Source organism: Eumetopias jubatus, unplaced genomic scaffold (assembly GCF_037043125.1).
Source record: "Eumetopias jubatus isolate StellerSeaLion01/CBP00866 unplaced genomic scaffold, mEumJub1_p1.0 scaffold_106, whole genome shotgun sequence".
NCBI lineage: Eukaryota > Metazoa > Chordata > Mammalia > Carnivora > Otariidae > Eumetopias > Eumetopias jubatus.
In genome coordinates, this window is record NW_028274912.1 from 374,911 (window position 1) to 402,377 (window position 27,467).

Here is a 27,467-nt window from a genome sequence, read left to right on the forward strand (position 1 = left end):
CAGTCCCCAGTTTCAAAGGTACCCCCCGCTCGGGCGGAGGGAAGCGGATGAAGATTGCCCTAACCAGAACCCCTCCTGCGCAGGAACTGGGGTTCCAACATCCCAAAGGTCGTGGTAGTAGGAAAAGTAATAAGGGAAAGCTCACTAAAACAGAATCAAGAGGCCAGAAAGAGGAGCTCTCGTGCACTCTGTCACCCGGAGTCAGTCACAGAAAGAACTGTCACACACCCCAGCAGAAGGATCCTCCACGGGAGGGAATCATGTCTACAGACCCGACAGAAGGATGGACGCTTCATCTCCTGTGAGAAAACCACTGCTCCAGCAACTCAGCCAGTGGGAAACTGCCCTCACACTGAACTCCTGCTCTTGTCCAGTGGACTTCGGTTCAGGACAGCCCCTTCTAACTTTCTCCTCGTAAAATAACACTTCTTTCTTTGTTGGAGTTGTCTGTGGTTTTACTGTAGCTTGCATGTCCCGAATTGCAATTCTCTGCTATTCCCGAATAAACCCATTTGTTGGTAAAGTACCGGCGGTTTTAAGGTCAACAGTAATCTCCTTTTGGCCCTGGCTCTTTCGGTGGGGCGTGGAGGAAGGATCAGAGTCAGCCTTTCTTCGTGTCTGGGGCCCCAGGACTTGAACTAATGCATGTTTAGAAGTTCAGTGAGGGGCTGTGACCAATCAGGTAGCTCAAGTGAGGCTTCTAGTCACCAGACCTGGGGGTGGGGGGCAGAGATAGGGGTCTCTAGACCCCGGTGGGTCGTCTCATCCAGTTCACTGCACTAGTCTGGGAGAAAGTCACAGGAACCTCGCATACGTTGCCTGTGGAAATAACACTTTGCTGCGTGTTCTCTGCTGTTGGGTTGTGACACCTGTGTTGGTCCTGGGAGCTCAGTTACGGTCTCTTACCTGTGTTCCAGGTTCAGAGAAGAGCCACCGTTCTGCTTTTCCAGGATGTTTGAGCTCTGCGTGTGGCAAAGGTGTGTCTTCTGGATCCTCCTCTGACCATCTGTTGGGTGGATGAGCAGGTAACATGGTAAGGTTCCTCCAACAAGCCCACCTCTCCATTGGGGTTTCTTACCTTTCTGTTTTTCCAGGGGATTTCCAGAAGCATCACTTACTTTAGTGTTGACCTCAGTGACTCCAGGTCATGGAGCATTTTTTCATGTGTTTCTTGGCCATTTGTATGTCTTCTTCAGAGAAATGTCTGTGCATGTCTTCTGTCCATTTCTTGACTGGATTATTTTTCCATCTTTTAAGCTCTTATTTAGGCCACTGCTCCACTTTGAGTTAAGTTTTGTACACAGAGTGAAGTAGGTGTGACACTGATTTGTCATTCAGCTTCTCCTGCTCCCGTATCACCCTGACAAGGGGCCTCCGTGGGCGCAGTTCTGCTCCCCTGCCCTCAGCCAGAGGCAGGCCATCGTGTGCCTTTGGTATGATGCATGGAAGCACTGTCTCTTCCATTCCCAGTGGCTGGCACTTAGCGGTGGGGCCAGGCTGGTTGGCAGTGGTGGTGTGGCATCTCTGCCCTGTCCCAACTGGTTCCATCATCCCTCCCTCTGGGCCAGATGGGAGCGTGCACCGAAAGTCTTAGCAGGAGAACAGGGACAGAGAGATGGATGTCCTCTCTCTCCCAGGCTCTGTGGTGTGCCGTGTTTAATCCTTGAGTGGGCTCCCCATACCCTGGTGTCCCTGCACCCCAGGGACACTCTCTCCTATGCCTTCACTGAAGCTCCTCTTTAATCCAGTGTGTCAGAAATCTCTGGGACCTCCCCCTCCAGAGAAAATGAGGAGACCCAGAAAGCATCCGAGACCACTGTGCTGTTTGGAGGTTGGGTAGACGAAGTGCCAGGTGAGGAAAGCAGCTCGCCGGGCTGGAGACACAAGTGAGGAAAGGTGGAGAGGTCGGGGAGGGGAGTGGGAGTGGGGCGGGGACCAGCCTAAGCTGGAGAGGTGAGCAGGGGCCAAATCTCCCAGGGCTCGGAGGCTGTAATGCAGGCAGGCTGGGCCCTGAGAGCAGGGGAAGCCACCAAATGGGTCCTTCCATGATCTGAGGTAGGGGATGTTACTGCCCCTGTTCCAGCAGGGCAGCCTGCCTCGGGCATCTGGCTGAAAAGTCTGGTTTTTGTCATGGGACTGACCTAGCTGCCTCTCCCTGCCAGATCTGGGCAAACCGGAAAGCTGCTGAGGTTCCTCCCACCCAGAAGGGACAGGTGGGGTTGGGCCCAGGCAGGAGCCGGGACTTTGTTCCTCGGGCTGGTCTGGCTCTGAGCCTAAGGGCTACGCTGTGCTTAGCTTCTGCCAGGAAGCCCTCCACCTCCTATCTGAGCCTCTGCCTCCAGGGCACGTGCCCGTGGGTCCTTGGAGGAGCCATGGACCCCAGAGGTGAGTGGGGAGATGAATGGGGAGGAACTCCAGGCTGGGGCTCCAGGATGGGGCGACGGTTATCTCCAGGGGCCTCTGGCCGTCTGGTCGGGGCTTCCCAGCTACGTAGAGCCGGAAGTCCAGAACTGGCCTTGGTGGGGACAGCTGGGTGTAGTGGGAGCAGGGAGGGTCTGGGGGCTATGTTTGCCTCTGTGGGTGGGAGTGGGTGTGGTCTTGGGCGGGGTCGATGGTGGTACCCAGGGAAGTACCACAGAATGTGGCCTGAGCGGTGTTAGCTGGGGGTGGGGTGGGGCAGACCCTTGGGGGAAATGTCTTGATTTGACATGCAAAGCCCCCTGCTCAGTTCTCTTGCCCAGCCGTCCTGCCCAGCCCTCCTCCCTAGGCCTCCTGCCCAGGCTTCCTGTCCCCATCCCCTCTCCTGGGCTCTCTTTTCTTTACTTGTCTGAGCCCTAGGGGTGGAGAAGGCGGTCGAGGAGGGGCCTTCCTCCTGCAGTGAAGTCTGCCTGTGACAGAGGGGGCTCAGAGTCCCTTCCAGAATTCTGCTTAGATCTCCGACATCGCCAGGGCTTGGAGTGGGGGACGTGGGGCACCTGCTGGGGGTGGGGATGTGGGGACAGAAGCAGGGAGAGAGGGAAAGGGAAGGAGGAAGTAGCCTGAGGGGACAGGAGTCTCCTGTGGGCGCAGGCTGGCTCCCCGAGGGCAGTAATACCGCCTGGAGCTGGCCCAAGGTCACCCTGTGAGGCTGACATCTAAGGGCAGAGGGGAGGGAAGGAGGGAGAGTGGAGGCGAGGGGAATGGAGAGCCAGGAGGAAGGCCCCTTCCCGCCCCGACCCCTCTCCTCCCAACCTGGCCAGGATGGTGCGGTCTGCTGCACTTTCCCCAGAGGGTGGTCTCTGCCGCTCTGGCTGAGAGATGGAGCCTTCTGTCTGGCCCTTGGCCCTCTCTCCCTGCCTGGCCCCCCTCCCTGCCTGGCCCCCCTCCCTCCCTGGCCATCTCTGTTGCTCCGTGGACACAAACCAGCTCAACAACTCAGGGTCTTGTCAGTGGGACCGGCAGGCCCCGGGCCCAGCCCCTGCGGCTGTAGATGGGCAACCCTGGCGGAGTGCTGGGCATCTGGAGCCCCCGCCCCACGGGAACCGTAGTGCGCCCTCTCAGGGGACGCGCAGGGAAGCACGGAGAGCAGCAGGTCCACCTGCTCAGAGCTCCTGCCCGGGGCCACGCTGTGCCCAGCTGCCTCTCCTCAGTGACCAGGAGGGCAAGGATCTGACCTTCGTGCGCATCTAGGAACGCCCAGGACCTGGCACTCTTCATTCACCCTCTCCTCCGTGGCCCTGTGCAGGGGCGTGGAACACAGTGTGGTCTCAGGGAACCTTCCAGAATAGCAGTCCAAACCCCACCTTAGTGTACATGAAGTGGGCTGGGTGGGTCCAGATCTCCCAGGGGTGCCCCACAGCTGGGGTTGTGACCTGGGGTCAGCCCTTCTTCGACCAGAGGAGAAAGATGGCATCCTGGGGGCCTCTGGGAAGGCTTCCATGCTCTGCTCAGCCCTCTCCCCTGACAGCAGGAGAAAGTGGACTTGGAGAGACACCGGGACGGTCCAGGGAGACCGGGACAGAGCCCTGGAGTCCTCCCTCCGTTCCCTCCTGCCTCCTGGGGCAGGGCCTGGCTGGGTGGGGGCCTGCCAGATCCTGGGAGGAGGCGCAGAGAGGGACGGGGCTTCTTCAGCCGCCTGCGGAGTCAGGGCCCAGCCTGGGCAGGAGGGCACACGTCTTCCCGGGGGAGACAACCAAAGACAACAGCCACTGCTTTTCCTTACGTCTAGTCACTGAAATTCTTTTGTTGATAGGAGGCAGGCAGACATGGCCTGTCTTGGGCTGGGCATGGAGCAGGGTCCCTTAAGGAAACCCTGTCCCAGACTGGCTGGGGGGGATGCCCTGGGCCGTCACTGTTAATTTTTGTCCTCGTTCTAAAGTGTGTCTGCTCTTCATGACCAAAGCAGAGACATGGTGTGGGCGGTGGGTGGTGGGCAGGGCAACTCCTAGAGCCAGCCAAACCCCATGGCCCAGAAGGCACGAGCGCCTGGGCAGAATCCCAGGGTTTCCTGGTTCCCTGGAAGGTGTGGACCACAGCTCTGGGGACGATCATGACCTGGTGGGGTCCACTAGGCCACCCAGCCTGCCAGGGATACCTGTCTGTGAGTGTCCCACAGGCAGGGACAACTCTGGTCTGAAAGTCGGGGATCTGGGAGGGTGTCCGATTCATGCCAGTTTGCTCAGACCTGCCCTGGGTTTAGCACTGCCACCACCCCCTGGGGCTTGGTGTTCCAGCTTCCAGTCCGACTGGGGATGGCCTCTGTTCTGCCAAACCCCAGGTCCTTGGACACAAGGTACTTTCCTGCTGCTGTGCTTGGCTGCTCCCTTCCCTTGATCTTGCCCACCTGCTGCGCGCCTCCTGCCTCTCCTTCTTGTGTTCTCTGTGTCTGGCCCACTAGCCCCACCGGGCCAGCCGCCTCGGTGTTTCCTCCTTTCCTGCCCAGACGCGCGTGACATTCGTGCTTTGCATCCGGGATCACAAGAGAGCTCCCTGCACACGGCCAACACGACCAGTGAGCTGATGGGACCTTCAGCTTCACCTGGGCCAGCCTGCTCTGTGTCAGAACGGGGGACTCCGAAAGTCAACTGGGAAGTGCCAGGACCCCGCCCGCCCCCGGCCCTGAGCCGTGGGCAGCTTGTGCTGTACAGGGTGTGGGCTGGAAGTATGCCATCCACAGCGGCCTGGCGAGCTCCGACTGCGTGCCGGCACCGTCTAGAGAGGGCGACAAGAGAAGTGTCAGAGCCCACGGCACCAGGGCCCCGGGCAGGGCGGGGACCACGCAGGCTACTGGGGGAAACTTGCTACAGAAAGAGTGGAGTGATCCGGTTGGTACCCGATAGCCTGACTCTGGCATCCCGCAGGGTAGGTCGGGGGCAGGCCGACTGCAGACGCCAGCCCTCCCCCGACCCCCCCGGCCCGAGAGAGATGAGAACAGGGGGCTCCCCGTGTCAGGAAGCTGCCTTGCTGGATAGGGGCCACCTTCAGCCAATGCCCCATCAGCTAGTTCAGGGGCAGGAAGAGCCTCCAGACCAATCCCATTTGCCTGCCTGCCCTTTCTAAAAATTCGTTATTATGGTAAAATATACATAAGAAGGAGTTGACCATTTTAACCAGTTTTAAGTGCACAGTTGAGCAGCATCAAGCAGATTCATTCTGTTGTGCAAGCATAATCCACAGACTCTTCCATCTTCCCAAACTGAAACTCTGTCCCCGTTAAACACTGACCACCCCACCCAACCCCAGCCCATGGCGCCCACCATCCACTTTCTGTGTCCAAGTCCCTCAGGTAAGTGGAATCCTGTAGGGTTTGTCCCTCGGGGACTGCCTTGTTTCACTCAGCTTAATGTCCCTGAAGCCCACTCCTGTTGGAGCCTGGGACAAGATTTCCTTCCTTTCTGAGGCTGCGAGATGTTCCGTGGTGGGGACGGACCTCCTTTCCTTGACTCCTTCATTCGTTGTTGTCAGTTCAGTGTCACAGACGCTGAATGTGCTGTGAATAATGCTGCAGTGAACGTGCAGAGCCCCAGCAGTGGAATTGCCGGATCATAGGGTAATTCTGTGTAATTTTTGAGGAATCGCCTTACTTTCTCCCCTAGCTGCTGCACCCCAGCTGCACCCGCACTTTGAAGGTGCGGCTGACACGGTGTGCTGGTGGCTTGAGTTTGGGGTGGGAAGGAAAGGAAGGTGGAAAGATGCCTGTGAGCTTTCAGTGGGTTCTGGTGCCTGGCCCTGAGATGGGAAGAGAGCCCCACAGGGAGCATGGGTGACGGGGACCCACAGTCCTGCTTGGCCATGAAAGGGCTGCTGTGCCTTCCGTGGGGAGGGCCCTTGAGGGGGTAGGTCTCCAAGTCCGAGGTCCACAGACAGGTAACGGCTGGGGAATGGCGGGACAGCAGCAGAAATGTGAGAGTTAATGGTCTGATGCACAGTGGGGACAGAAGGAAGCCTGGGCCCAAGCCTGGAGCCTCCATCGTTCGAGCTCCTGGGGGAGGAGGTGCAGAGGTGGCCGGGCAGCTGTGGCCAGTGGGTAGACCAGAGGGAGCAGAGTTCAATGGCGTCGAGGAGTCAAGTTGGCCAAGGGCAGAGGAGAGAGCACGGGGTTAGGACTGTGGGGTCCCGGAACCAGCCAGTGATAGAGGAGTCCCAGTGGGTGGTTGGCGTGCCAGGCTGGTTAGGGAGGGTGACGAGAGAATGGGAGGAGGGATGGAGGGCCTGGGGCTGGCGTTTGAAGCTGTTCTCTGCAGGGAGCGGGGAGAACTGGGGGGGCCCTGGGGAGGGAAGGTCAGGAGACAAGCATGAATGATGCACAGACACGGCGCCGGGCTGCATCCCTCTGCTTTGTGCCCTGCTCTGGTCATGGCTGGGTCTGGCTACACCCACCACCTTCAGCTAAGAGTTAACTAACACAAGCAATACGGCTTCCTGCCAAGGTGCACCTTTCCTGGAGTGCTGTGCCTGCAGAGGGCTGTCTGGCCGTGGAGTATCGTGTGTGGCTCTGGCAAGAGCTCCCACCGCGTTAGGGCTGGGAGAGGCCTGTGGGGTCTGGGACCCCCTCAGTGGAGCTGGGTTTGCTCAGCCTTGTCTGTGCCAGCCCTCACGTGTCCTGCCATCCATACTGTGCCAGTCGCATTACCGCTGCCCTCCCCCTTGCCCCCACCCTTTGGAGTGTAAAGAGCGGGCCCAGGGCCGCCTAGGGGGCTGTCAGTTGAGCATCTGCCTTCAGCTCAGGTCATGATCCCTGGGTCCCGGGATCAAGCCTGGCGTTGTGCTCCCTGCTCAGCGGGGAGTCGGCTTCACCCTCTGCCCCTCCTCCCTGCTTGTGTGCGCTTGCTCATTCACTCTCTCTCAAATAAATAAAATCAAACCTTTAAAATAAAAAAGTAAGAGTGGATCCGTTCCCTGGGGGCGTACCAACAAGGAGGGGCACCAGGGCAGGTGCCCGGGGGCTGCAGGGCGAGGCTCAATGCCTGCAGGAGAGGTTAACCCACCTCCCCTGTGAGTACTAAAGAGGAGAGGGCTTCCACTGGAACCGGGGTGAGCCCATCCCTGGCCAGGGCCCAATTTTGGCCGCAGCAAGGTGATTTAGGTAACCCAGCCCTGAATAACTGAGGCTTCCTCTCCACAGGCTTCTGGGGACAGAGTGCCAACTTCTGGCTGTGCGGGTCCCTGCTCTTTGCCGCTCTCCTGGGCTTCTTCAGGTAAGTGGGGGGTGGTCCTGGGGTCCCAATGGCAGGGTGGGATTTATTATGGCGTATTTGACAGATAACATCTTTTTTTTTTCTTTTTTAACCGCATTTCATTAGTTTAAAAGAAACAGTAATGTTTTAAAACAAATTTAGTAAAATTTCATCCCCTTAAAAAAGTAGAATTGAGTGGATACTTTTTCAATTCAGCAGGTCTTACCCCACAAGGTGAAATTGTCCCTAGCCTCCACTTTGTGGTGGATGCTGACTGTTTGAATATATAGTTCAGACCACAAGAAGGCATTTGCGGTTAGTGGTTAAGTTTTAGAGCTATACACGTTTTCACTGATGACTTTTGTAAAGAAATTTGTTAGTGGGGCGCTTGAGCGGCACCATCGGTTAAGGGTCTGACTCTTGGTTTCGGCTCAGGGTCGTGATCTCAGGGTCATGAGATCGAGCCTCATTCGGGACCCACGCTCAGTGGGGAGTCTGCTTGAGATTCTCTCTCCCTCTCCCTCTGCCCCACCCCACACCACTCACACTCTGTCTTTCTAAAAAAAAAAAAAAGAAATTTGTTAGAAGGAGATTCCATTTTTTTGGATTTTTATTCTGTGCTAGGCACTGAGCAAAATGCTGATGGACATTCTCGTATCTTCTCTGGACAACCTATAAGATATGCATTACTATCCCCATTTTACACCTGAGAAACTGAGGCTCCAGAGGTTCGGGTGACACCCAGGTTCCAAGGTAGGAAGTGGCCAGGCCAAGATGGAGACCCTTCCAAACCCACTTCCCAGGCCCCTGAGGGAGAGTCCATCTGGGCTAGCCTCTCATCTCAGGGCTGACAGTCCAGCCAGTGCATAATTTGGAAAATGATGCTCTTGTGCTGTTGGACACATCAACACATTGACCTAGGCAGGTGTTTACTGAGCCTGGTCCTCCGGGGGGATGTGGGGGGCATGGATATGTCACTGTCAATGGGACAGCCCCCTGTCCTGAGCAGTGTCGGGTCTGGTAGGGGGAGTAGGCAGGGGATAGGCTGTCACGTGAGTGGATACAGGGTTTCCTGGATCTCCTGGGAGGAAGACCCGCCTTGACCTCCCAGAGTTGGAGACTTGCCGGGGCTTCATAGAGCAAGTCTGTTCTAAGCAACAAGTGCAGCCCCTTACCTAGGGAGCAGAGACGGGCCTGGGGCGGGGCGTGACATTGCAGGTGGTCTCTGCCCACTACGTGGGGGCTGCCGACCCGCAGAGGCACCTCCCGAGCTGCCGTGCTGGCCTCCTGGGGCCCAGCCCCACTCCAGAGCTTTCCTGTGTCGTGCTGCGGGCCACGGGGCTGAGCTGGCTCCACGGCCTGTCCGGTAGGTGAGCCCGGGTCCACCTGAACTTTGTGTGGCAGGAGAACGCCGTTCTCTGAACACAGCCCGTCCCAAAGTCTGATTCTGAGAACGTGTCCTCACTTTGCATGAAAGTATCCTTCCTTGTATCATAAGGACCTCAGGGAGCACCGAGACCCTGTGGCACCTTCCCTGTCATGCCTTCGAGTATTTGGAGCCACCTGTCACCGTGCCCTGCAGTTTTCCTCTGTGACCCAGTCTGAAACCCCTCACCCCGTCTGGCCTGACCGTCTGTTACACTCAGGTGCCCAGAGTGGCAGCCCAACGGCTCTGGGGTTGGGCGTGACGGGTCTGGTGTTGGAGGTTGGGGTCCGGGGGTCAGGGGTCAGGGGTCGGGGTCTGACCTCTATTCTCAATCTCGATGCCATGGTTCTTTTGACTTACTCACCCAGCACCCTGTGCCTCTGCATTGTTCTGTGTTTACATTTCATTTTATCTTCTTTTCCCCTCATTTTGACATATCTTGGATTGTCTTTTTAATTGTTTTAGACGGATAAATGTTTAGAACTCAAAAGATTCATCTGATTATTTTCTTCTTGGAAAATTTTCTTTTAGAGCAGATTATGTTTCCCTTTGGACTTTGCCTCCTCATGTGTTCCTTTCATAAAATATTTGTGGATGTAGAATTTTTACATGTTCTGTTTGAGTGTAACTTAAAAACCCCATCCTGATGTGAGTAAGGATGAGCTATATGAGCACCTCTGGCACTTTTCAAAAGCTCACAATAAGAGCTCTTTCTTCAAATGAACATTTAGATTTTAAAATATGACCTCAATGTGCAAAGAGCGATTTAAAAATCTCTTGCTGCCTTTTTTTTTTTCTAATTCACACAAACTAGGATAAGTCCTAGGACAGAATTCTTCAATGGGCAAAATTACCTTCTAATTTGGAAAAAGGAAAACGTCCCCCACCGACGGAGCCCCAGCCTTAGCCACGTCGCGGTTTTGGCTCCCCAGGGTTCTGCCGCAAGGCTCCTAGGGCTGTCGACACCACTTCTCTCTGGTCTGTGGCCATCGGGGCCCCTCCATCCTCACCAGCGTCTGCTGGAGAGTGGTGTCACCAGGAGAGGTGGTACATACAGGGGGTGAAGTCAGGGAGGGGGCATGACGTGAAGTCCGTCTGGACGATTTGAGCTTGAGGAGCCTGCGGACCTCCAGGGAGCGGTCTGCGTGGAAAGAGAGAATGTGAGGTATCCGCACACGTGGGTTGCTGCAGTCTGAGAGCTGATGAGGTCATGAGGAGGTGGACAAGGTCGTGGGGGATGTAGCTCCCGTGTTCTCCCCGTGGGTCGCCCTGTGCTGGCATCATCAGCTCAGCTGCATTCATGCCCTCACCCCTGTCTTGCTCATGCGTTCACTCCCTACACACCTGTGAGGCTCCAGCCTGGGTGCCTGGGACCCCGAGCCGATTCAGGCACTGTCCCTGCCCCGAAGGTGGCAATGTGGAGGGCCTGAGGTTAGACGCTCACACGCTAACCCAAATCCCACCCACGCTGCAGGGAGAGACCACTTCACAGGGACACACAGACGCTTCCTGGAGGAGGGCGTGCTTATTCTGGGACCAGCAGTGCTTGGATGGGGGAAGTCAGGGCAGGGGAGGGGAGGGCAGGAGAGCTACTCAGCGTTACATCACACCCCCCCACCGTGTCCCCAGTATTCACTGAGCGAGCGGTCGAGCCACAGATAAGACTGTGGTTTCCTCCAGCTCTGACGCTCAGCAAGCGAGCCACGGAGCTTGTGACCTGCCCTTCGGCTTCTGTTCTCTATGTGACAGTGTTGTTAGAAAACAGGAAGGAGGCAGGGCTCTGGACTTCAGAGTGTCCGCAGAACCCCCAGGGAGCTTGTTAGGAAGAGAGATTTCTACACACACCCCTGCTCACTGCTCAGGGCTGTGCAGGGGGTCTGGAATCGCCTCTAGGTGAATCTGATGCCGGGGTCCCCATCCATGCTATTGGTTACTATGGTGATGAGATTGTGTTACAATGGTCCGGTTGCCTGGCCGGGGTGGGGAGGGGGCCAGCAGGGCTCTGCTTGGGCCCCGCATCTGTGTTCTCAGGAGCCAGAGACCAAAAGCGTCAGAATATGTGTGTTAAAGTCGCAGCCTGTCTGTCCTCCTGCCCAGCGAAGACTCAACTTCACACTCTTGTTTGTTGCCCAGCAATGTTTTCAGCCTGATTCCCGGATGGGGGCAGAGAAGACAGTCTCAAAGGTAATGGCGGAGTCTTTGGAGTCAGGGTGGTTCCTTCTAGAAAGCTCCAGAACGGAAGTAGAAATAGACGTATGTATTGAAGTGGAGATAATTATAGCCAAAGAGATACTCAATTCCTAGGGTGACTCCAAGCTCCTCCCTCTACTGTGCTTTCTCAAACCTTGCCAAGGACAAGGCAGAGCTGTGACCTCTGTTGGAGAGGACACGTTCGCAGAGGTAGCGCACTGCCCAGCAGGCTGCACGGCAAGGCCGGGCCTCAGGGAGGGATGGCGTGTGGCACTGGTTCCGGGTCCCCTTCAGCTGCTTCAGTGGGGCCGACCGGGGATGGGGTGCTCTCTGATCCCAGGAGGGCCCAGGCAGGGGGAGGCGCGGTTGTCCACTCAGAGCTCATTTCCTCCAGGGCCAGGCCTCTCTGGCCGGCCCACAGACAGGTGAGTTGAGATCGCCCAACCAGTGCGGCGGGGCTCGGCCTGGGAGCCAGATCCTGGCCCCAGCTCTCCTCCGGCCGTCCAGCTGGTTGGACGGACGGGTGGGTCGTGGGGCCGTGCCGGCATGACTAACTCTCTCCAGCAGCTGTGACATCCCACCCCACCCCCCGCAGCGCCAAAGGGACAGCCTGCCATTGAGGTCGTGGCTTTCACTCCTGGCTCTCCACTCACCAAGCCTGGCCTTCCTGGCCGTCAGGATGGAGGACGACCCCACCACGCTTCCTCCGGGAGCCTACCTCCGCTCCTCCCTTCCCCGGGACTGCTTGGGGTCAGCAGGGATAGGGGGCTCACCTTTGCCTGGGGCGCCCCCTCTTGAGGACCCGGCACTTTGTTAGCAATCGCTACTTTTCATGAAGTGACTCAGATGGAACCTTTCCTCTCCGCAGCCAGGATGACCGCTGCGTGGTCCCACAGCAGATGCTTGAGACGAAGCAGTTCAGGTAAGGGGCGCGGACCTGGGCTCCCCCGGATGGGAGGGCGTGGGCAGGGGGGTGGGATGTTGCCAGAGCTCCCTTGGGATTCCAGGGCCCACCTGGGTGGCCCTGGCTCCTGCCCTCTGGTCTCCGCGCCTCCTCCCTGCAGAGAGGGGCTCTCCCCAGGATGCTGTCACCCGCCGGTGTGAAATGCCCCTTAGGTGGAGCTGTGCCCCAAGTTCCCAGACACGGCCAGTGTGTCCAGGTTTCTCTGTCCTTTGTCGGACCCCTGCTCTACTCACCTGGCCACACGGCCCAAGCTTTGAATCACACGAGGAGCTTTCCTCCGCAGGGGCTGTGCGTGGGTGGCCCTGGAGGAGCCCTGCCTGTCTGGCAGGGCAGTGTTTCTCCCAGGACCCAGCCCCGGGCTCTGAGCACTTTGTTTCCCTCCCTCAGTGGAAGCAACTGCCACCTGGACACCTGCAGAGTACCTGAGGTACCCAGGTATGGGGGACACCTCTTTGGGCTGTTTCTGTGCCTCTTTCCAAGCAAGTGAACTTGTGCCTCTCCCCTCCCCTTCTGCAACCCTCTGCCCCTCCCAAGGCTGGTTCACAGGGAGGGAAGAACAAGGGGTCCAGGGAGAGGAGGGTAATGAGGGTCAAAGAAGAACAGGGGGAGATGTTTGATGGTGGGAGTCACAGGCGTTTTCCACTTGACCCCAGCCTTTGTGGCTGCCCCAGCTCAGGTGTGGGACCCGTGGTGGGCTCAGTCCCGCCTCCTCAACCCTCAGCTCAGTGGAAAACTGGACGATGTGGCTAGGGAGGGTGTGGGGGACAAAGGAGGCGGGGTGGGGGTGGGCAGTGAAGTACATCCTGGCACAGTGTAGGGGCTGGATGGGGGGTGGGCCAACCCTCATCCCCCCCCCCGCCCAAATAAAAGCAGGACACGGGATGGGACCTTAGTCACAACGAGGTAGACTCCCGTGAGGACTTAGAGTGCACAGGGAGGAAGAAGGAGATGTGGGGTGTCTAGAACCTCAGCAGTTCTCACAGACCATGAAGGGTGACCCCCTTTCCTTTGCTTGGGCTTTAGCCTCATCAGTTTATCACTGGGAAGCTTGCAGCATCCTCGGGGCTGGGTGGGCACGCTCCATGGACCTCTGTGAGTGAACAGTGATGGATGGAGGAAGGAAGGGGGAAGGGAGGGAGGCAGGCAGGCAGGAAGGAAGGGGGGAGGGAGGGAGGGAGGTGGGCAGGAGGAGGGCAGGCGGGCGCCCTGCGGCTCGGGGCGGGCTCCCGGCAGAGTCGTCAGCCGGTTGGGAGGACAGCACCTTGCAGCTCTGGGCACAGACTAAGGGGCTCTGAGAAGTCTCCAGTCACTTCTCCCTGACGCACATCTCCTCCGCAGGATGGTTTACGCCAAGGCCCAGGTCCTCAAGCCCACGTGAGTGCGCAAGTCCCTGCCGCGGCCCATGGTGGCTCCCTGTCCCCGAGGCCTAGGCTTTCTCTCGCTCCTGTCCAGGGCTGTAACCTTTCCGTGCCTTTTCTCTTCCTTCTTTCACCATCTTGCCGTGACCGGGCTCATTTTTAATGGGTCTGGCACCACGGAGGGCGCCTCTCACTCTTGGTCCTGGGGCCCACAGATGTCCACAGAAGGCACAGAAGCCTCTCATTTCTTCATGGGGACGGAGGACAGCAGTCTGGGCTGGCTTGGCCCCGAGGTCTTTCCGCGGCTGCTGATGTCACAGGAACTGCGGTTCCGAGCCGCTCCCCACAGTCAGGCCTCCGGAGCCAGCGCCCCCGCCTCCTGCTTGGTCTGCCCAAGACCCAGTGGCAGCCCATCTGGCCTCAGACAGCAATGTCACCCAGAGGCCTCTCTGATTAGCCCTCGTTGTACAAGAAGGAAAACTGAGCTCAGAGAAGTGGACGTACTTGCCTGAGGCCCCGCAGCTGGGAGGGACAGGTCGGGATCCAGCCCAGGCCATGGCACCTCCCTGCCAGGAGAGCTGGAAGTGCACGCTGTCGTTTCTGAAACCAGTACCCGCATCTCCTTGAAGTTCTAGAGCCACCAGCCACGGGAGGCCACGAGCACTCGACACGTGACCACTCTGGAGTAAGAAGTGCTGTCAGTGGGAAACACACTGGATTTGAAGCACTTAGTCCCCCCAGATTTAAAATATCCTCCCAAATGTAAAATATCCTGTTTGCTGGGAAAGGGGCTTAGTTCTTGCATCACTGAGCTAGAGCTCCTCCCGGGAAACAGGGCTGGTGGCCTCCTAGAAGGAGTGTGCGTGGGACCCAGCACCCGGCTGGTGCATAGCAGACACTCCCAGTGAGGGCAGTGAGGGAATGGGAATGTCAGGGCTCAGGTGCTGAGCTGATGGAGCAGAGAGCACTGGATGGGAGTCTGGAATCCTGTCTGCTTCTCACTCTGCTGCTCCCAGATTGTGAGCCTTTGCACAAATGCTTCCCTTCCGTGGCCCACGTGTCCATGCCCTGCTCTAACACAGTGTGCCTCGTTTTCCCCAGGAGGGCCGACGTACTGGTCATGACCCCCTGGTTTGCTCCCATCATCTGGGACGGAGTCTTTGACTCTACAATTCTGGACGCGCAGTTCCAAAACGCCACCATCGGGCTGACCGTGTTTGCCATCAAAAAGTAAGTAAGGTCTGGGCAGCTATGCTGAAGAGGGGCACTGGCCCAGGGGAAACCAGGAAGCCCACCTGCGGTGCCGGGAGGGGGGCACCTGTCACTAGGTGTCGCTCTTTTCTGGAATGAGGTGCTCTCGGGGTGGTGGGGAGGCATGGGTGGCTTGGTGTGCAGGTGAACTTGGTGGGAATTGCAGGGGGCCACTAGGTACACGCCCGCTCAAAATAGCAGCCCCACACCCCAGAGTCACCTGCTCCAGAGGTCAGTGTGTGGGCCTTTGAGAGCCATGCAGCCTCCACTGACCACTGACAGGGGCCAGCCGCCGGGCCAGCAGCCCCGAGGCAGGTGCTCCGTTGCCCTGACCCATTCCCAGAGACGCCGCCTGAGGCTTCCTTTCCTAGTAGCCACGGCGGGTTCAGCATGTGGCAGAGCTGGATCTGAAACCTCCAGGCTGCATTGACGGCTTCGGGGTGGGCTTGTTTGGTTTGAAAACTGGCTTGTATTTTATGTACCGCATCTGCGTCTTCACGCACAGTGTCTTGGACACCTTTGCACACTGACGCCTGTGGACCTTCCTCGTTCTTTTGAATGGCTGCCCGCTCTTATTCCAGAGGCTTCGTTCCCTGCTTGGGCTGTTTGGTAGAGCTGCCTACGCGGCACCATTACAAGTAACATTTTATCACGAAAGTTTTCCACTGTGCCGCGAAGTTGCCAGCCTTGTACGGTGAGCGTGTGTATGCCCACCACCTACATCCCACCACTGATGTTGTTCTTTCTTTTTCCCCCTCGTTCTCCCTAGTTTTGTTGGCATAAATTGACACAAACATCGTACAAGTGTACGGTGTACAAGGTAATGATCTGATGGTTGTATACACGGTACGTCAACGAGTGTCACCATGCCGCGTCTCATTCCCAGAGCTTATTTATCTTCCATCTGGAAGTTTGTACATCTGACCCCCTCACCCATGTCCCCAGTGCTGCATGTCTTGCCTCTGGTTAACCACTTACCTGTTCTCTGTTGCTATGGATTCAGGTTTTCTTAGATTCCACATGTAAGCGAGATCGTACTGTATTCACCTGTCTCTCTCTGACTGTCTCACGTAGCATTGATGGCCTCAGGTTTTAACCATGTTGCTGCAATGGCAGGGTTTCTTTCTTTTTTATGGCCGAGAAATATATATCTCACGCTTTGTTTATCTAGGCATCTGTTGATGGACACTTAGGTTGTTTCTATGTCTCGGCTACTGGAAGTAATCTGCAGTGAACGTGGGAGTGCAGGTATCTCTTCAAGATACTGATCTAGTTTTCTGCCCTGTCTCTACCATCTATCTCTTTCTATGCCTCCAGAAGTAGGATTGTTGGATCATAGGGTAGTTCTATTTTTTAAAAGATTTTATTTATTTAGGGGCGCCTGCGTGGCTCAGTCATTAAGCATCTGCCTTTGGCTCATGTCATGGTCCCAGGGTCCTGGGATCGAGCCCCGCATCGGGCTCCCTGCTCCGCGGGAAGCCTGTTCTCTCCCTCCCACTCCCCCTGCTTGTGTTCCCTCTCTCACTGTGTCTCTCTCTGTCAAAAAATAAATAATATCTTTAAACAAAAAGATTTTATTTATTTAATTGAGAGAGAGAAAGAGAGAGAGAGAATGTGAGCAGGGGAGGGGCAGAGGGAGAGAGAATCCCAAGGAGGATCCCTGCTGAGCACAGAGCCCGGTGTGGGGGCTCAGTCTCACCACCCTGAGATCATGACCTGAACCCAAACCAAAAGTCAGATGCTTAACCAACGGAGTCACCCAGGCGCCCCGGGGCAGTTCTATTTTTAACTTTGGAGGAGTCTCCCTACTGTCTTCCACAGCGGCTGCACCAGTTTGCCTTCCCTCCCAAAGGTGCATAAACGGTCCCTTTTCTCCACTTGCTCACCAACACTTGTTATCTCTTGTCTTTCTGACACTAGCCTCTCAACAGGTGTGAGGTGACATTTCATCATGGTTTTGATGTGCATTTCTCTGATGATGAGTGATGTGGAGCACCTTTTCATGGACCTGTTGGCCATGTGACTATTTCTTTTGGTATGATTTCAACTTCTTGAGTTCGCTAAGATTTGTTTTGTGGCCTAACATAGGATCTACCCTAGAAATGTTCCATGGGCCCTTGAGAAGAGCGTGTGTTCTGCTGCTGTTGGATGGAATGCTCTATGTATCTGTGTTAGGTCCGTTTGGTCTGTAGTGTTGTTCAAACATGCTGTTTCCTTACCATTTGTCTGATCTGTCCATTTTTGAGAGTGGGTTATTGAAGTCCCCAATCAATATCGTATTGCTGCTTATTTCTCCCTTTAGTTTTGTTAGTGTTTGCTTTATGTATTTAGGTGCTCCAACGTTGGGTGCATAAATATTTACAATTGTTATTTCTTCTGACCCCCTCACCCATTTGGATTGAGCCCTTTATCATTATATAATAACCTTCTTTGTCTCTTTTGATCATTTTTATTTTTATTTCTTTTATGCCTGGCATTTATTTATTTAATTTTCTTTTTAATTATTTTTATTTATTTTATTATTGTTATGTTAATCACCATACATTACACCATTAGTTTTTGATGTAGTGTTCCATGATTCATTGTTTGTGCATAACACCCAGTGCTCCACGCAGAACACGCCCTCTTTAATACCCATCACCAGGCTGACCCATCCCCCCACCGCCCTCCCCTCTAGAACCCTGTTTTTCAGAGTCCATCGTCTCTCATGGTTCGTCTCCCCCTCCGATTCCCCCCCTCATTCTTCCCCTCCTGCTATCTTCTTCTTCTTTTTTTTTTCACATATATTTTATTATTTGTTTCAGAGGTACAGGTCTGTGATTCAACAGTCTTGCACAATTCACAGTGCTCACCATAGCAATACCCTCCCCAATGTCTATCACCCAGCCACCCCATCCCTCCCACCCCCACCACTCCAGCAACCTTCAGTTTTGTTTCCTGAGATTACGAATTCCTCATATCAGTGAGGTCATATGATACATGTGTTTCTCTGATTGACTTATTTCTTTCAACATAACACCCTCCAGTTCTATCCACGTCATTGCAAATGGCAAGATCTCATTCCCTTTGCTGGTATTCCATTGTATATATATACCACCTCTTCTTTATCCATTCATCTGTTGATGGACATCTTGGCTCTTTCCACAATTTGGCTATTGTGGACATTGCTGCTATAAACATCGGGGTGCATGTACCCCTTCAGATCCCTACATTTGTATCTTTGGGGTAAATACCCGGGAGTGCAATTACTGGATCATAGGGTAGCTCTATTTTCAACTTTTTGAAGAACCTCCGTACTGTTTTCCAGAGTGCTTGCACCAGCTTGCATTCCCACCAACGGTGTAGGAGGGTTCCCCTTTCTCCGCATCCCCGCCAGCATCTGTCGTTTCCTGACTTGTTAATTTTAGCCATTCTGACTGGTGTGAGGTGATATCTCATGGAGGTTTTGCTTTGGATTTCCCTGATGCTGAGCAATGTTGAGCACTTTTTCATGTGTCTGTTGGGCATTTGGATGTCTTCTTTGGAAAAATGTCTGTTCATGTCTTCTGCCCATTTCTTGATTGGATCATTTGTTCTTTGGGTGTTGAGTTTAAGAAGTTCTTTATAGATTTTGGATATTAGCCCTTTATCTGATATGTCATTTGCAAATATCTTCTCCCATTCTGTCGGTTGTCTTTTGGTTATGTTGACCGTTTCTTTTGCTGTGCAAAAGCTTTTTATCTTGAAGAAGTCCCAGTAGTTCATTTTTGCCCTTGCTTCCCTTCCCTATGGCGATGTGTCTAGGAAGAAGTTGCTGTGGCTGAGGTCAAAGAAGTTGCTGCCTGTGATCTCCTTTAGGATTTTTGATGGACTCCTATCTCACATTTAGTCCTTTCATCTATTTTGAGTCTATTTTTGTGTGTGGTGTAAGAAAATGGTCCAGTTTCATTCTTCTGCATGTGGCTGTCCAATTTTCCAAACACCCTTTGTTGAAGAGACTGTCTTTTTTCCATTGGACATTCTTTCCTGCTTTGTCAAAGATGAGTTGGCCATAGAGTTGAGGGTCCATTTCTGGATTCTCTATTCTGTTCCATTGATCTATGTTTCCGTTTTTGTGCCAATACCACACTGTCTTGGTGATGACAGCTTTGTAATAGAGCTGCAAGTCTGGAATTGTGATGCGGCCAGCTTTGCTTTTCTTTTTCAACATTCCTCTGGTTATTCGGGGTCTCTTCTGGTTCCATACAAATTTTAGGATTATTTGTTCCATTTCTTTGAAAAAAGTGGATGGTGTTTTAATGGGGATTGCATTGAATGTGTAGATTGCTCTCGGTAGCATTGACATCTTCACAATATTTGTTCTTCCAATCCATGAGCATGGAACGTTTTTCCATTTCTTTGTGTCTTCTTCAATTTCTTTCATGAGTATTTTATAGTTTTCTGAGTAGAGATCCTTTGCCTCTTTGGTTAGATTTATTCCTAGGTATCTTATGGTTTTGGGTGCAATTGTAAATGGGATCGACTCCTTGATTTCTCTCTCTTCTGTCTTGTTGTTGGTGTATAGGAATGCCACTGATTTCTGTGCATTGATTTTATATCCTGCCACTTTACTGAATTCCTGTATGAGTTCTAGCAGTGTTGGGGTGGAGTCTTTTGGGTTTTCCACATACAGTATCATATCATCTGCAAAGAGTGAGAGTTTGACTTCTTTGCCTATTTGGATGCCTTTAATTCCTTTTTGTTGTCTGATTGCTGTGGCTAGGACTTCTAATACTATTTTGAATAGCAGTGGTGATAGTGGACATCCCTACTGCGTTCCTGACCTTAGGGGAAAGCTCTCAGCTTTTCCCCATTGAGAATGATATTCGCTGTAGGTTTTTCATAGATGGCTTTTATGATATTGAGGTATGTACCCTCTATCCCTATACTCTGAAGAGTTTTGATCAAGAAAGGATGCTGTACTTTGTCAAATGCGTTTTCTGCATCTATCGAGAGGATCATATGATTCTTGTTCTTTCTTTTGTTAATGTATTGTATCACATTGATTGATTTGCGGATGTTGAACCAGCCTTGCAGCCCAGGGATAAATCCCACTTGGTCATGGTGAATAATCCTTTTAATGTACTGTTGGACCCTATTGGCTAGTATTTTGGTGAGAATTTTTGCATCCATGTTCATCAAGGACATTGGTCTGTAGTTCTCCTTTTTGATGGGGTCTTTGCTGGTTTGGGGATCAAGGTAATGGTGGCCTCATAAAATGAGTTTGGAAGTTTTCCTTCCATTTCTATTTTTTGGAACAGTTTCAGGAGAATAGGTATTAATTCTTCTTTAAATGTCTGATAGAATTCCCCTGGGAAGCCGTCTGGCCCTGGGCTTTTGTTTGTTGGGAGATTTTTGATGACTGCTTCAATTTCCATAGTGGTTATAGGTCTGTTCATGTTTTCTATTTCTTCCTGGTTCAATTTTGGTAGTTGATACATCTCTAGGAATGCTTCCATTTCTTCCAGGTTATCTAATTGGCTGGCATAGAGTTGCTCATAATATGTTGTTATAATTGTTTGTATTTCTTTGGTGTTGGTTGTGATCTCTCCTCTTTCATTCCTGATTTTGTTGATTTGGGTCATTTCTCTTTTCTTTTTGATAAGTCTGGCCAGGGGTTTAGCAATCTTGTTAATTGTTTGAAAGAACCAGCTCCTAGTTTCATTGATCTGTTCTACTGTTCTTTTGGTTTCTAGTTCATTGATTTCTGCTCTGATCTTGATTATTTCTCTTCTCCTGCTGGGTTTAGGCTTTCTTTGCTGTTCTTTCTCCAGCTCCTTTAGGTGTAGGGTTAGGTTGTGTATTTGAGACCTTTCTTGTTTCTTGAGAAAGGCTTGTATTGCTATATACATTCCTCTGAGGTCTGCCTTTGCTGTATCCCAAAGATTTTGGACAGTTGTGTTTTCATTTTCATTGGTTTCCCTGAATTTTTTTAATTCTTCTTTAATTTCCTGGTTGACCCATTCATTCCTTAGTAGGATGCTCTTTAGCCTCCATGCATTTGAGTTCTTTCCAACTTTCCTCTTGTGATTGAGTTCTAGTTTCAATGCATTGTGGTCTGAAAATATGCAGGGAATGATCCCAATCTTTTGGTACCGGTTGAGACCTGATTTGTGACCTAGGATGGGATCAATTCTGGAGAATGTTCCATGGGCACTAGAGAAGAATGTGTGTTCCGTTGCTTTGGGATGGAATGTTCTGAATATGTCTGTGAAGTCCATTTGGTCCAGTGTGTCATTTAAAGTCTTTATTTCCTTGTTGATCTTTTGCTTAGATGATCTGTCCATTTCAGTCAGGGGGGTGTTAAAGTCCCCCACTATTATTGTATTGCTGTCAATGTGTTTCTTCGCTCTTGTTATTAACTGCCTTATATAATTGGCTGCTCCCATGTTCGGGGCATAGATATTTACAATTTTTAGATCTTCTTGTTGGATAGACCCTTTAAGTAGGATAGAGTGTCCTTCCTCATCTCTTATTACGGTCTTTGGTTTAAAATCGAATTTGTCTGATATAAGGATTGCCACCCCAGCTTTATTTTGGTGTCCATTAGCATGGCAAATGGTTTTCCGCCCCCTCACTTTCAATCTGGGGGTGTCTTTGGGTCTAAAATGAGTCTCTTGCAGACAGCATATGGATGGGTCTTGTTTTTTAATCCAATCTGATAGCCTGTGTCTTTTGATCGGGGCATTGAGCCCATTTACATTCAGGGTAACTATTGAAAGGTATGAATTTAGTGCCATTGTATTGCCTGTAAGGTGACTGTTACTGTATATTGTCTCTGTTCCTTTCTGATCTGTGCTGCTTTTAGTCTCTCTCTTTGCTTAGAGGACCCCTTTCAATATTTCTTGGAGGGCTGGTTTCGTGTTTGCAAATTCCTTTAGTTTTTGTTTGTCCTGGAAGCTTTTTATATCTCCTTCAATTTTCAATGAGAGCCTAGCTGGATATTGTCTTCTGGCTGCATATTTTTCTCGTTTAGTGCTCTGAAGATATCATGCCAGTCCCTTCTGGCCTGCCAGGTCTCTGTGGATAGGTCTGTTGCCAATCTAATATTTCTACCATTGTAGGTTACATATCTCTTCTCCCGAGCTGCTTTCAGGATTTTCTCTTTGTCTCTGAGACTCGTAGGTTTTACTATTAGATGTCGGGGTGTTGACCTATTTTTATTGATTTTGGGAGGGGTTCTCTGTGCCTCCTGGATTTTGATGCCTGTTTCCCTCCTCACATTAGGGAAGTTCTCTGCAATTATTTGCTCCAATATACCTTCTGCCCCTCTCTCTCTTTCTTCTTCTTCTGGGATCCCAATTATTCTAATGTTTTGTCTTATCGTATCGCTTATCTCTCGAATTCTGCCCTCGTGACCCTGTAGTTGTTTCTCTCTTTTTCTCAGCTTCATTATTTTCCATCATTTGGTCTTCTATATCGCTGATTCTCTCTTCTGCCTCATTTATCCTAGCAGTTAGTGCCCCCATTTTTGATTGCACCTCATGAATAGCCTTTTTGATTTCGACTTGGTTAGATTTTAGTTCTTTTATTTCTCTAGAAAGGGTTTTTCTAATAACTTCCACGCTTTTTTCAAGTCCACCTAGTATCTTTAAAGTCATGATTCTGAACTCTAGGTCCGACATCGTACTAATGTCCGTATTGAGTAGGTCCCTGGCTGACGGTACTATCTCTTGTTCTTTTTGCTGAGGTGATGTTTTTCGTCTTGTCATTTTGTCCAGAGGAGAATAGGTGAATGAGAGAACAGAATGCTAACAGGTTAACAACGTCCCCAGCAAATATACTCTATACAAATCAGAAAAGGCCTGAAACCACGGGAAAAGAAAGGGAAAGAAAGAAAAAAGAAAGAGAAAAGAAAGAAAGAAAGAAAAAAACAAAAAGAAAAAGATTAAAAACAAAAACAGAACAATACAAAAAAACCCGAATATGATCAAATATGATCAGGCTAGTACATAAATCAGTGCCACACACTAGATTTTGGGCGTATTTTGGTCTGTTAGAAAAAAGTGCCTCCTAAAATTTTAAAGGAAGAAAGACATATATGTACAAAATAAGGGTTGATACAATGAAGGGATGGAAGATGACTGTAAAGATGAAAATTATAAAAGATTTTATAAAAGGAATTGATACGATAAGAAGTTGTTTGAAAAAAGAAAGAAGAAGATTTAAAAAAAAAAAGGGAGAGAATGTGATCAGGCAGGAGACTAGAACAAAGCCATACACTAGTGATTTAGGGTATATTTTGATCTGTTAGAAGAAACTGGATCTCAAAATTTTAAGGAGAGAACAACTTATATATATACATGCCAAAAATAAGGGTAACTACCATGAAGGGATAAAATAGGGCTCTAAAAATGAAAAATAAAAAATTTTTTTAAAAAAAAAGGGATTGATAAGATGTTCGTTGAAAAAGGGAAAAAGATAAATTAAAAAAACAGTTAAAAAATTAACTTTGAAAAACTAATGAATCATGGTGAAAAAAAGCCATGAATTCTATGGGCAGTACTCCCCTAGCGCTGGAGTTCTCCCGTTCTCCTTGATCGGTAAACTTGGTCTTGGCTTGCTGGCTGTTCGTGCTGATCTTCTGGGGGAGGGGCCTGTTGCCATGGTTCCCAAATGTCTTTGCCGGAGGTGGAATTGCCCCGCCCTTGTCGGTCCAGGCTAAGCAAGCTGCTGGGGTTTGCTCTCGGGAGCTTTTGTTCTCCGCAAGCTTTCCGTAGGGCTTTGGAGGAGGACAGTGAAAATGGCAGCCTCCCAATCTCCGCCCCAGAGGAGGCAAGAACTCGGGGCTCCGCTCCTCAGTGCGCCCCCAGAGAAAAGCAGCCAGTCACTCCCGTCTCCCCGGTCTCCGGCCGCACTCCGTGCTCACCCGGCCTGTGACCGAGCGTTGCTATCTCTGGCCCCCGACCCCGTGTGGAGTCTCCAAACCCAGCAGATCCCTGCGGTGCGCTCCCGCGCCGCTCCTCCCGGGGGAGGAAGGGGAGTCTCCCCGGCTCTGCTGCTTGTTGGGTCCCTGCTGGAGGAGCAGTGGCCCGACTGGGCCGCGGATCACGGTTTATGGCCACCCCGAGCTGAGAGCCCGCGCCTCGGCTCCGTCTCTGCAGCCGGCTTCCCCGCTCCGATACCTGGGAGCTCCGCCGCACTCAGGCACCCCCGGTCTTTATGTGACCCCGAGGGTCCTGAGACCACACTGTCCCGCGAGGGTTCCACCTCCCGCTTAGCCACTGGAGTGACGTCCCTCCGCGGAGCGGACTTCTGAAAGTTCCGATTTTGTGCTCTGCGGCTCTGTCATTTGCCAGTAGCTGGTAGCTGGCTGATGGAGGCTCTCCCCCCCCCCCCCCCCGTGGTCTATCTTCCCGAATATCCGAATATCGCCTCGGATTCACTTCTTCGCAAGTCCTACGGAAGTGGTCGCTTTCCTGTTCAGAGGGTTGCTGCTATTCTTTCCTTCGATCTCCTGTTGAGTTTATAGGTGTTCAGAATGGTTTGACCCCTATCCAGCTGAATCCTGGAACCAGACAAAATTTAGGTCTCCCACTCCTCTGCCATCTTGCTCCTCCTCTCTATCTTTTCTTGATTAAATATCCAGGAGTGGAATTTTTCTGTCCTAGGTCAGATACATATCTGTATGTGTATCTGCATAAAACAACGTGACATTTTCGTAAGTTAGTTGTAGCATATTACACCCCCACCCACAATATATGGAAGGTTGGCAGCTCCCCATGCTCCACACCATTTTCTGAGGTGCACTGCCTGTAAACTTTTATACTTGGGTCTTTGTGCAGACATATGACGAGGTCTGTGGGATAGAGTCCTGGAAGTGGAATTGGGAAAGGAATGTACACATTTACAGTTTTGATATATTGGTGGCTCAGTCAGTCTCGATTTCAGCTCGCCTCATGATCTCAGGGTTGTGGGATCGAGCCCCATGTTGGGCTTTGTGCTCAGTGGGGAGTTTGCTCCCCCCCACATATAAATAATAAATAAATATATCAATCTTAAACGTTTTGATATATTTTCTCATATGCCCTCTGAAAGGATTGTAAAAATGGATATTTTCATTAGTGGCAAATGAGCGTGTCTGCCTTCCCTTATCCTTAACCACACCCGGAAGTATTCCCTTACTTGTTTGTTACAAAGGTCTTTCCTGAACACTTACTATGTGTGGACTACGGGGATGAGGTTGTTCCCAAACCACGGAAAGGCCCTGTGTCCACCGAGCTTTATTCGAGTGGGAAAAGACAGAAGAACAAGTAAAACTCAAATATAAAATATGTTCGATGGTGATTTGGGCTCTAAAATAACTAAGGTTGGGTTAGAAGGTAGAGTGGTTTCTTTTCATATTTATTTGTATTTATTTGCTCCTTCCTCTTGAGTTCTGATTTCCACCCAGAAAAATATACCGGTCAAGTTGCACATACCGCTGCGTTTTTACATCAGCTAGCCTCTGCGTTGGTGCCAGCAGGAGGAACTATTGGGCACGGATGGTTCTGGCATTAGTCAAAGGATGGGAGCCACTGTAGGGGTGAGCATCGCAGGGAAAGGATCCCAGCCTGAGAGAATAGGAAGTGCAAAGGTCCAGAGGAGCATGCCTGGCCTGTGTCAGGAACGTCAAAGAGACGCCTGCCCAGACAAAGAGATGGAGGACAGAGGGGAGGAGACGAGGTCAGAGGCAGATCTTGTGGGGTCTGGTAGACCACTGTAGGGTCTTGATTTGCTTTTTTCTTTTTTCTTAAGGAGAAGAAGCCATTGGAGGGTCATGAGTTGGGAGAGATCAACCTTTAGATATTACCCATCATTTGAGTTTTTGCCGACCTCATGGATTAAGAAAATACCTTACGGTTGAGGCTAAGTGCTCCATACCAAGGGATCTGAATGCCTCCCCTTACTATCCAGTTGATACACTGTCTTTAGCTAGTAGATGGGCTAAGGTTTTTATTTTTATGTTTTGATTTTTCATTGTAGTCAAATGCACATAACATGTAACATTTTAAGTATTTTGAAATGCACAGTTCCGTAGTGCTGCCAATTCACATTGTTGTGCCACCGTAGGGCTGCCCATCTTCACAAGTGTTTTTCTCTTGCAAAACTTAGACACTAGCTCCCCATGTCCCCTCCCCCCGCCTCTGGGGTCTGTTTCTCTGAATTTGCCCACTCTAGAGCGCCCCCTCGAGGTGGAATCAGGCAGTGCTTGACTTTTGCCGTTGGCTCATTTCACTTAGCATGATGTCCTCAAGGCGTGGCTATGGTATTCTAAACTGGTTTTGCCCAAGTCTGTTTTTCTGCTGCTGTCTGATTCTGTTTAATGCCCATCCTCCCTTTTCTGGGGTGCTTGTTGTTGGCCTTAGATACACGATCTTCCTGGAGCTGTTCCTGCAGACGGCGGAGAAGCACTTCATGGTGGGACACAGGGTCACCTACTATGTCTTCACCGACCGGCCCGCCGATGTGCCCAGGGTGCCCCTCGCTGAAGGGAGGCAGCTGGTGGTCCTGGAGGTCCGAAACTATGCACGCTGGCAGGATGTGTCCATGCACCGCATGGAGATGATTAGCAACTTCTCGCGGCAGCGTTTCCTCCGCGAGGTGGACTACCTGGTGTGCGTGGACGTGGACATGAAGTTCAGCGACCACGTGGGTGTGGAGATCCTGTCCCCCCTTTTCGGCACCCTGCACCCCGGTTTCTACAGGGCGGCCCGCGAGGGCTTCACCTACGAGCGTCGTCCGCGGTCCCAGGCCTACATTCTGAGAGAAGAGGGTGACTTTTACTACGCAGGAGGCTTTTTTGGGGGTTCGGTGGTCGAGGTTCTCCAGCTGACCACGGCCTGTCACCAGGCGATGGTAGTCGACCGGGCCAATGCGATCGAGGCCGTGTGCCATGATGAGAGCCACCTGAACAGGTACCTTCTCTACCACAAGCCCACCAAGGTGCTCTCCCCGGAGTACCTGTGGGATGAACGGATGCTGCGGAGGCCTCCTTTCCTCAGGAAACTGCGCTACGTGGCGGTGCCCAAGAATCATACAGAAATCCGGAACTGAAGAGCCCGGGGCCCAGGGAGGTCTCCATACAAGGCTGCAGCCTTAGCAGGTCTTGCCCTGGGCAAGGGATCAACCAAAGATTTGATGCTATGGATGAGTCCCTGGGCCTCGGTTTCCTCTTCTCGAGAGGCTCCCACCACTCGTCCTTGTATTGAAACTGGGCTCATCCTTCATGGTGCCCACAAGGTCCCCTTCCCCAGGAAAGTTTCTTTGATTGTCTCTTCCTCCTCCTATTGAAATACACTGCTCTTCACTCTGCATCCCTATAAAGCACTTAGTGTATTCCTTTGGCCAGATCTGCTGCCATTCTGCTCACCTTGCCCATTGGTCTTGCTCATTACAATGTGAGCTCCTGATGGCAGAAGCTAAGACTTCTTCTTACAGGTCAGTACCTACCACGGTGCCTTACGCCCAGAGACTCTCAAAGCATGACCCCTAAACACCTGCTGTACCCTGTCCCCAGACAATGGGAGAGGCCCAGCCTGAAAGCACTTTCTTGGGTTTCGTTTGTGTGTATGATAGCTTGTTGCTCTGGGTGGTTTGTCTTTTTCTTATGGACTTTGGGGAGT

The 27,467-nt window shown here is 52.0% G+C and overlaps 1 protein-coding gene across 1 annotated transcript; it reads left to right on the forward strand.

The window, feature by feature from the left end:
* The first annotated feature begins 5,724 nt into the window (after positions 1–5,724).
* LOC148161630 (histo-blood group ABO system transferase 1-like) lies at positions 5,725–26,898 on the forward strand. Its single transcript, XM_088020685.1, has 10 exons — positions 5,725–5,764; positions 6,075–6,107; positions 7,604–7,676; positions 11,215–11,265; positions 11,929–12,021; positions 12,140–12,193; positions 12,623–12,670; positions 13,574–13,609; positions 14,695–14,823; positions 26,211–26,898. The coding sequence occupies exons 1-10, from the start codon at positions 5,725–5,727 to the stop codon at positions 26,896–26,898; spliced, it is 1,245 nt and encodes a 414-aa protein (XP_087876811.1).
* Positions 26,899–27,467: the final 569 nt, after the last annotated feature.

Bases quoted from the DNA above. Each gene is read 5' to 3' on its own strand.
- LOC148161630 (XM_088020685.1), top strand. From the start codon at position 5,725: ATGGCGCCCACCATCCACTTTCTGTGTCCAAGTCCCTCAG. The intron at 13,610-14,694 runs GTGAGTGCGCAA...CGTTTTCCCCAG, and splicing joins GCCCAGGTCCTCAAGCCCAC to GAGGGCCGACGTACTGGTCA. The intron at 14,824-26,210 runs GTAAGTAAGGTC...TGTTGGCCTTAG, and splicing joins ACCGTGTTTGCCATCAAAAA to ATACACGATCTTCCTGGAGC.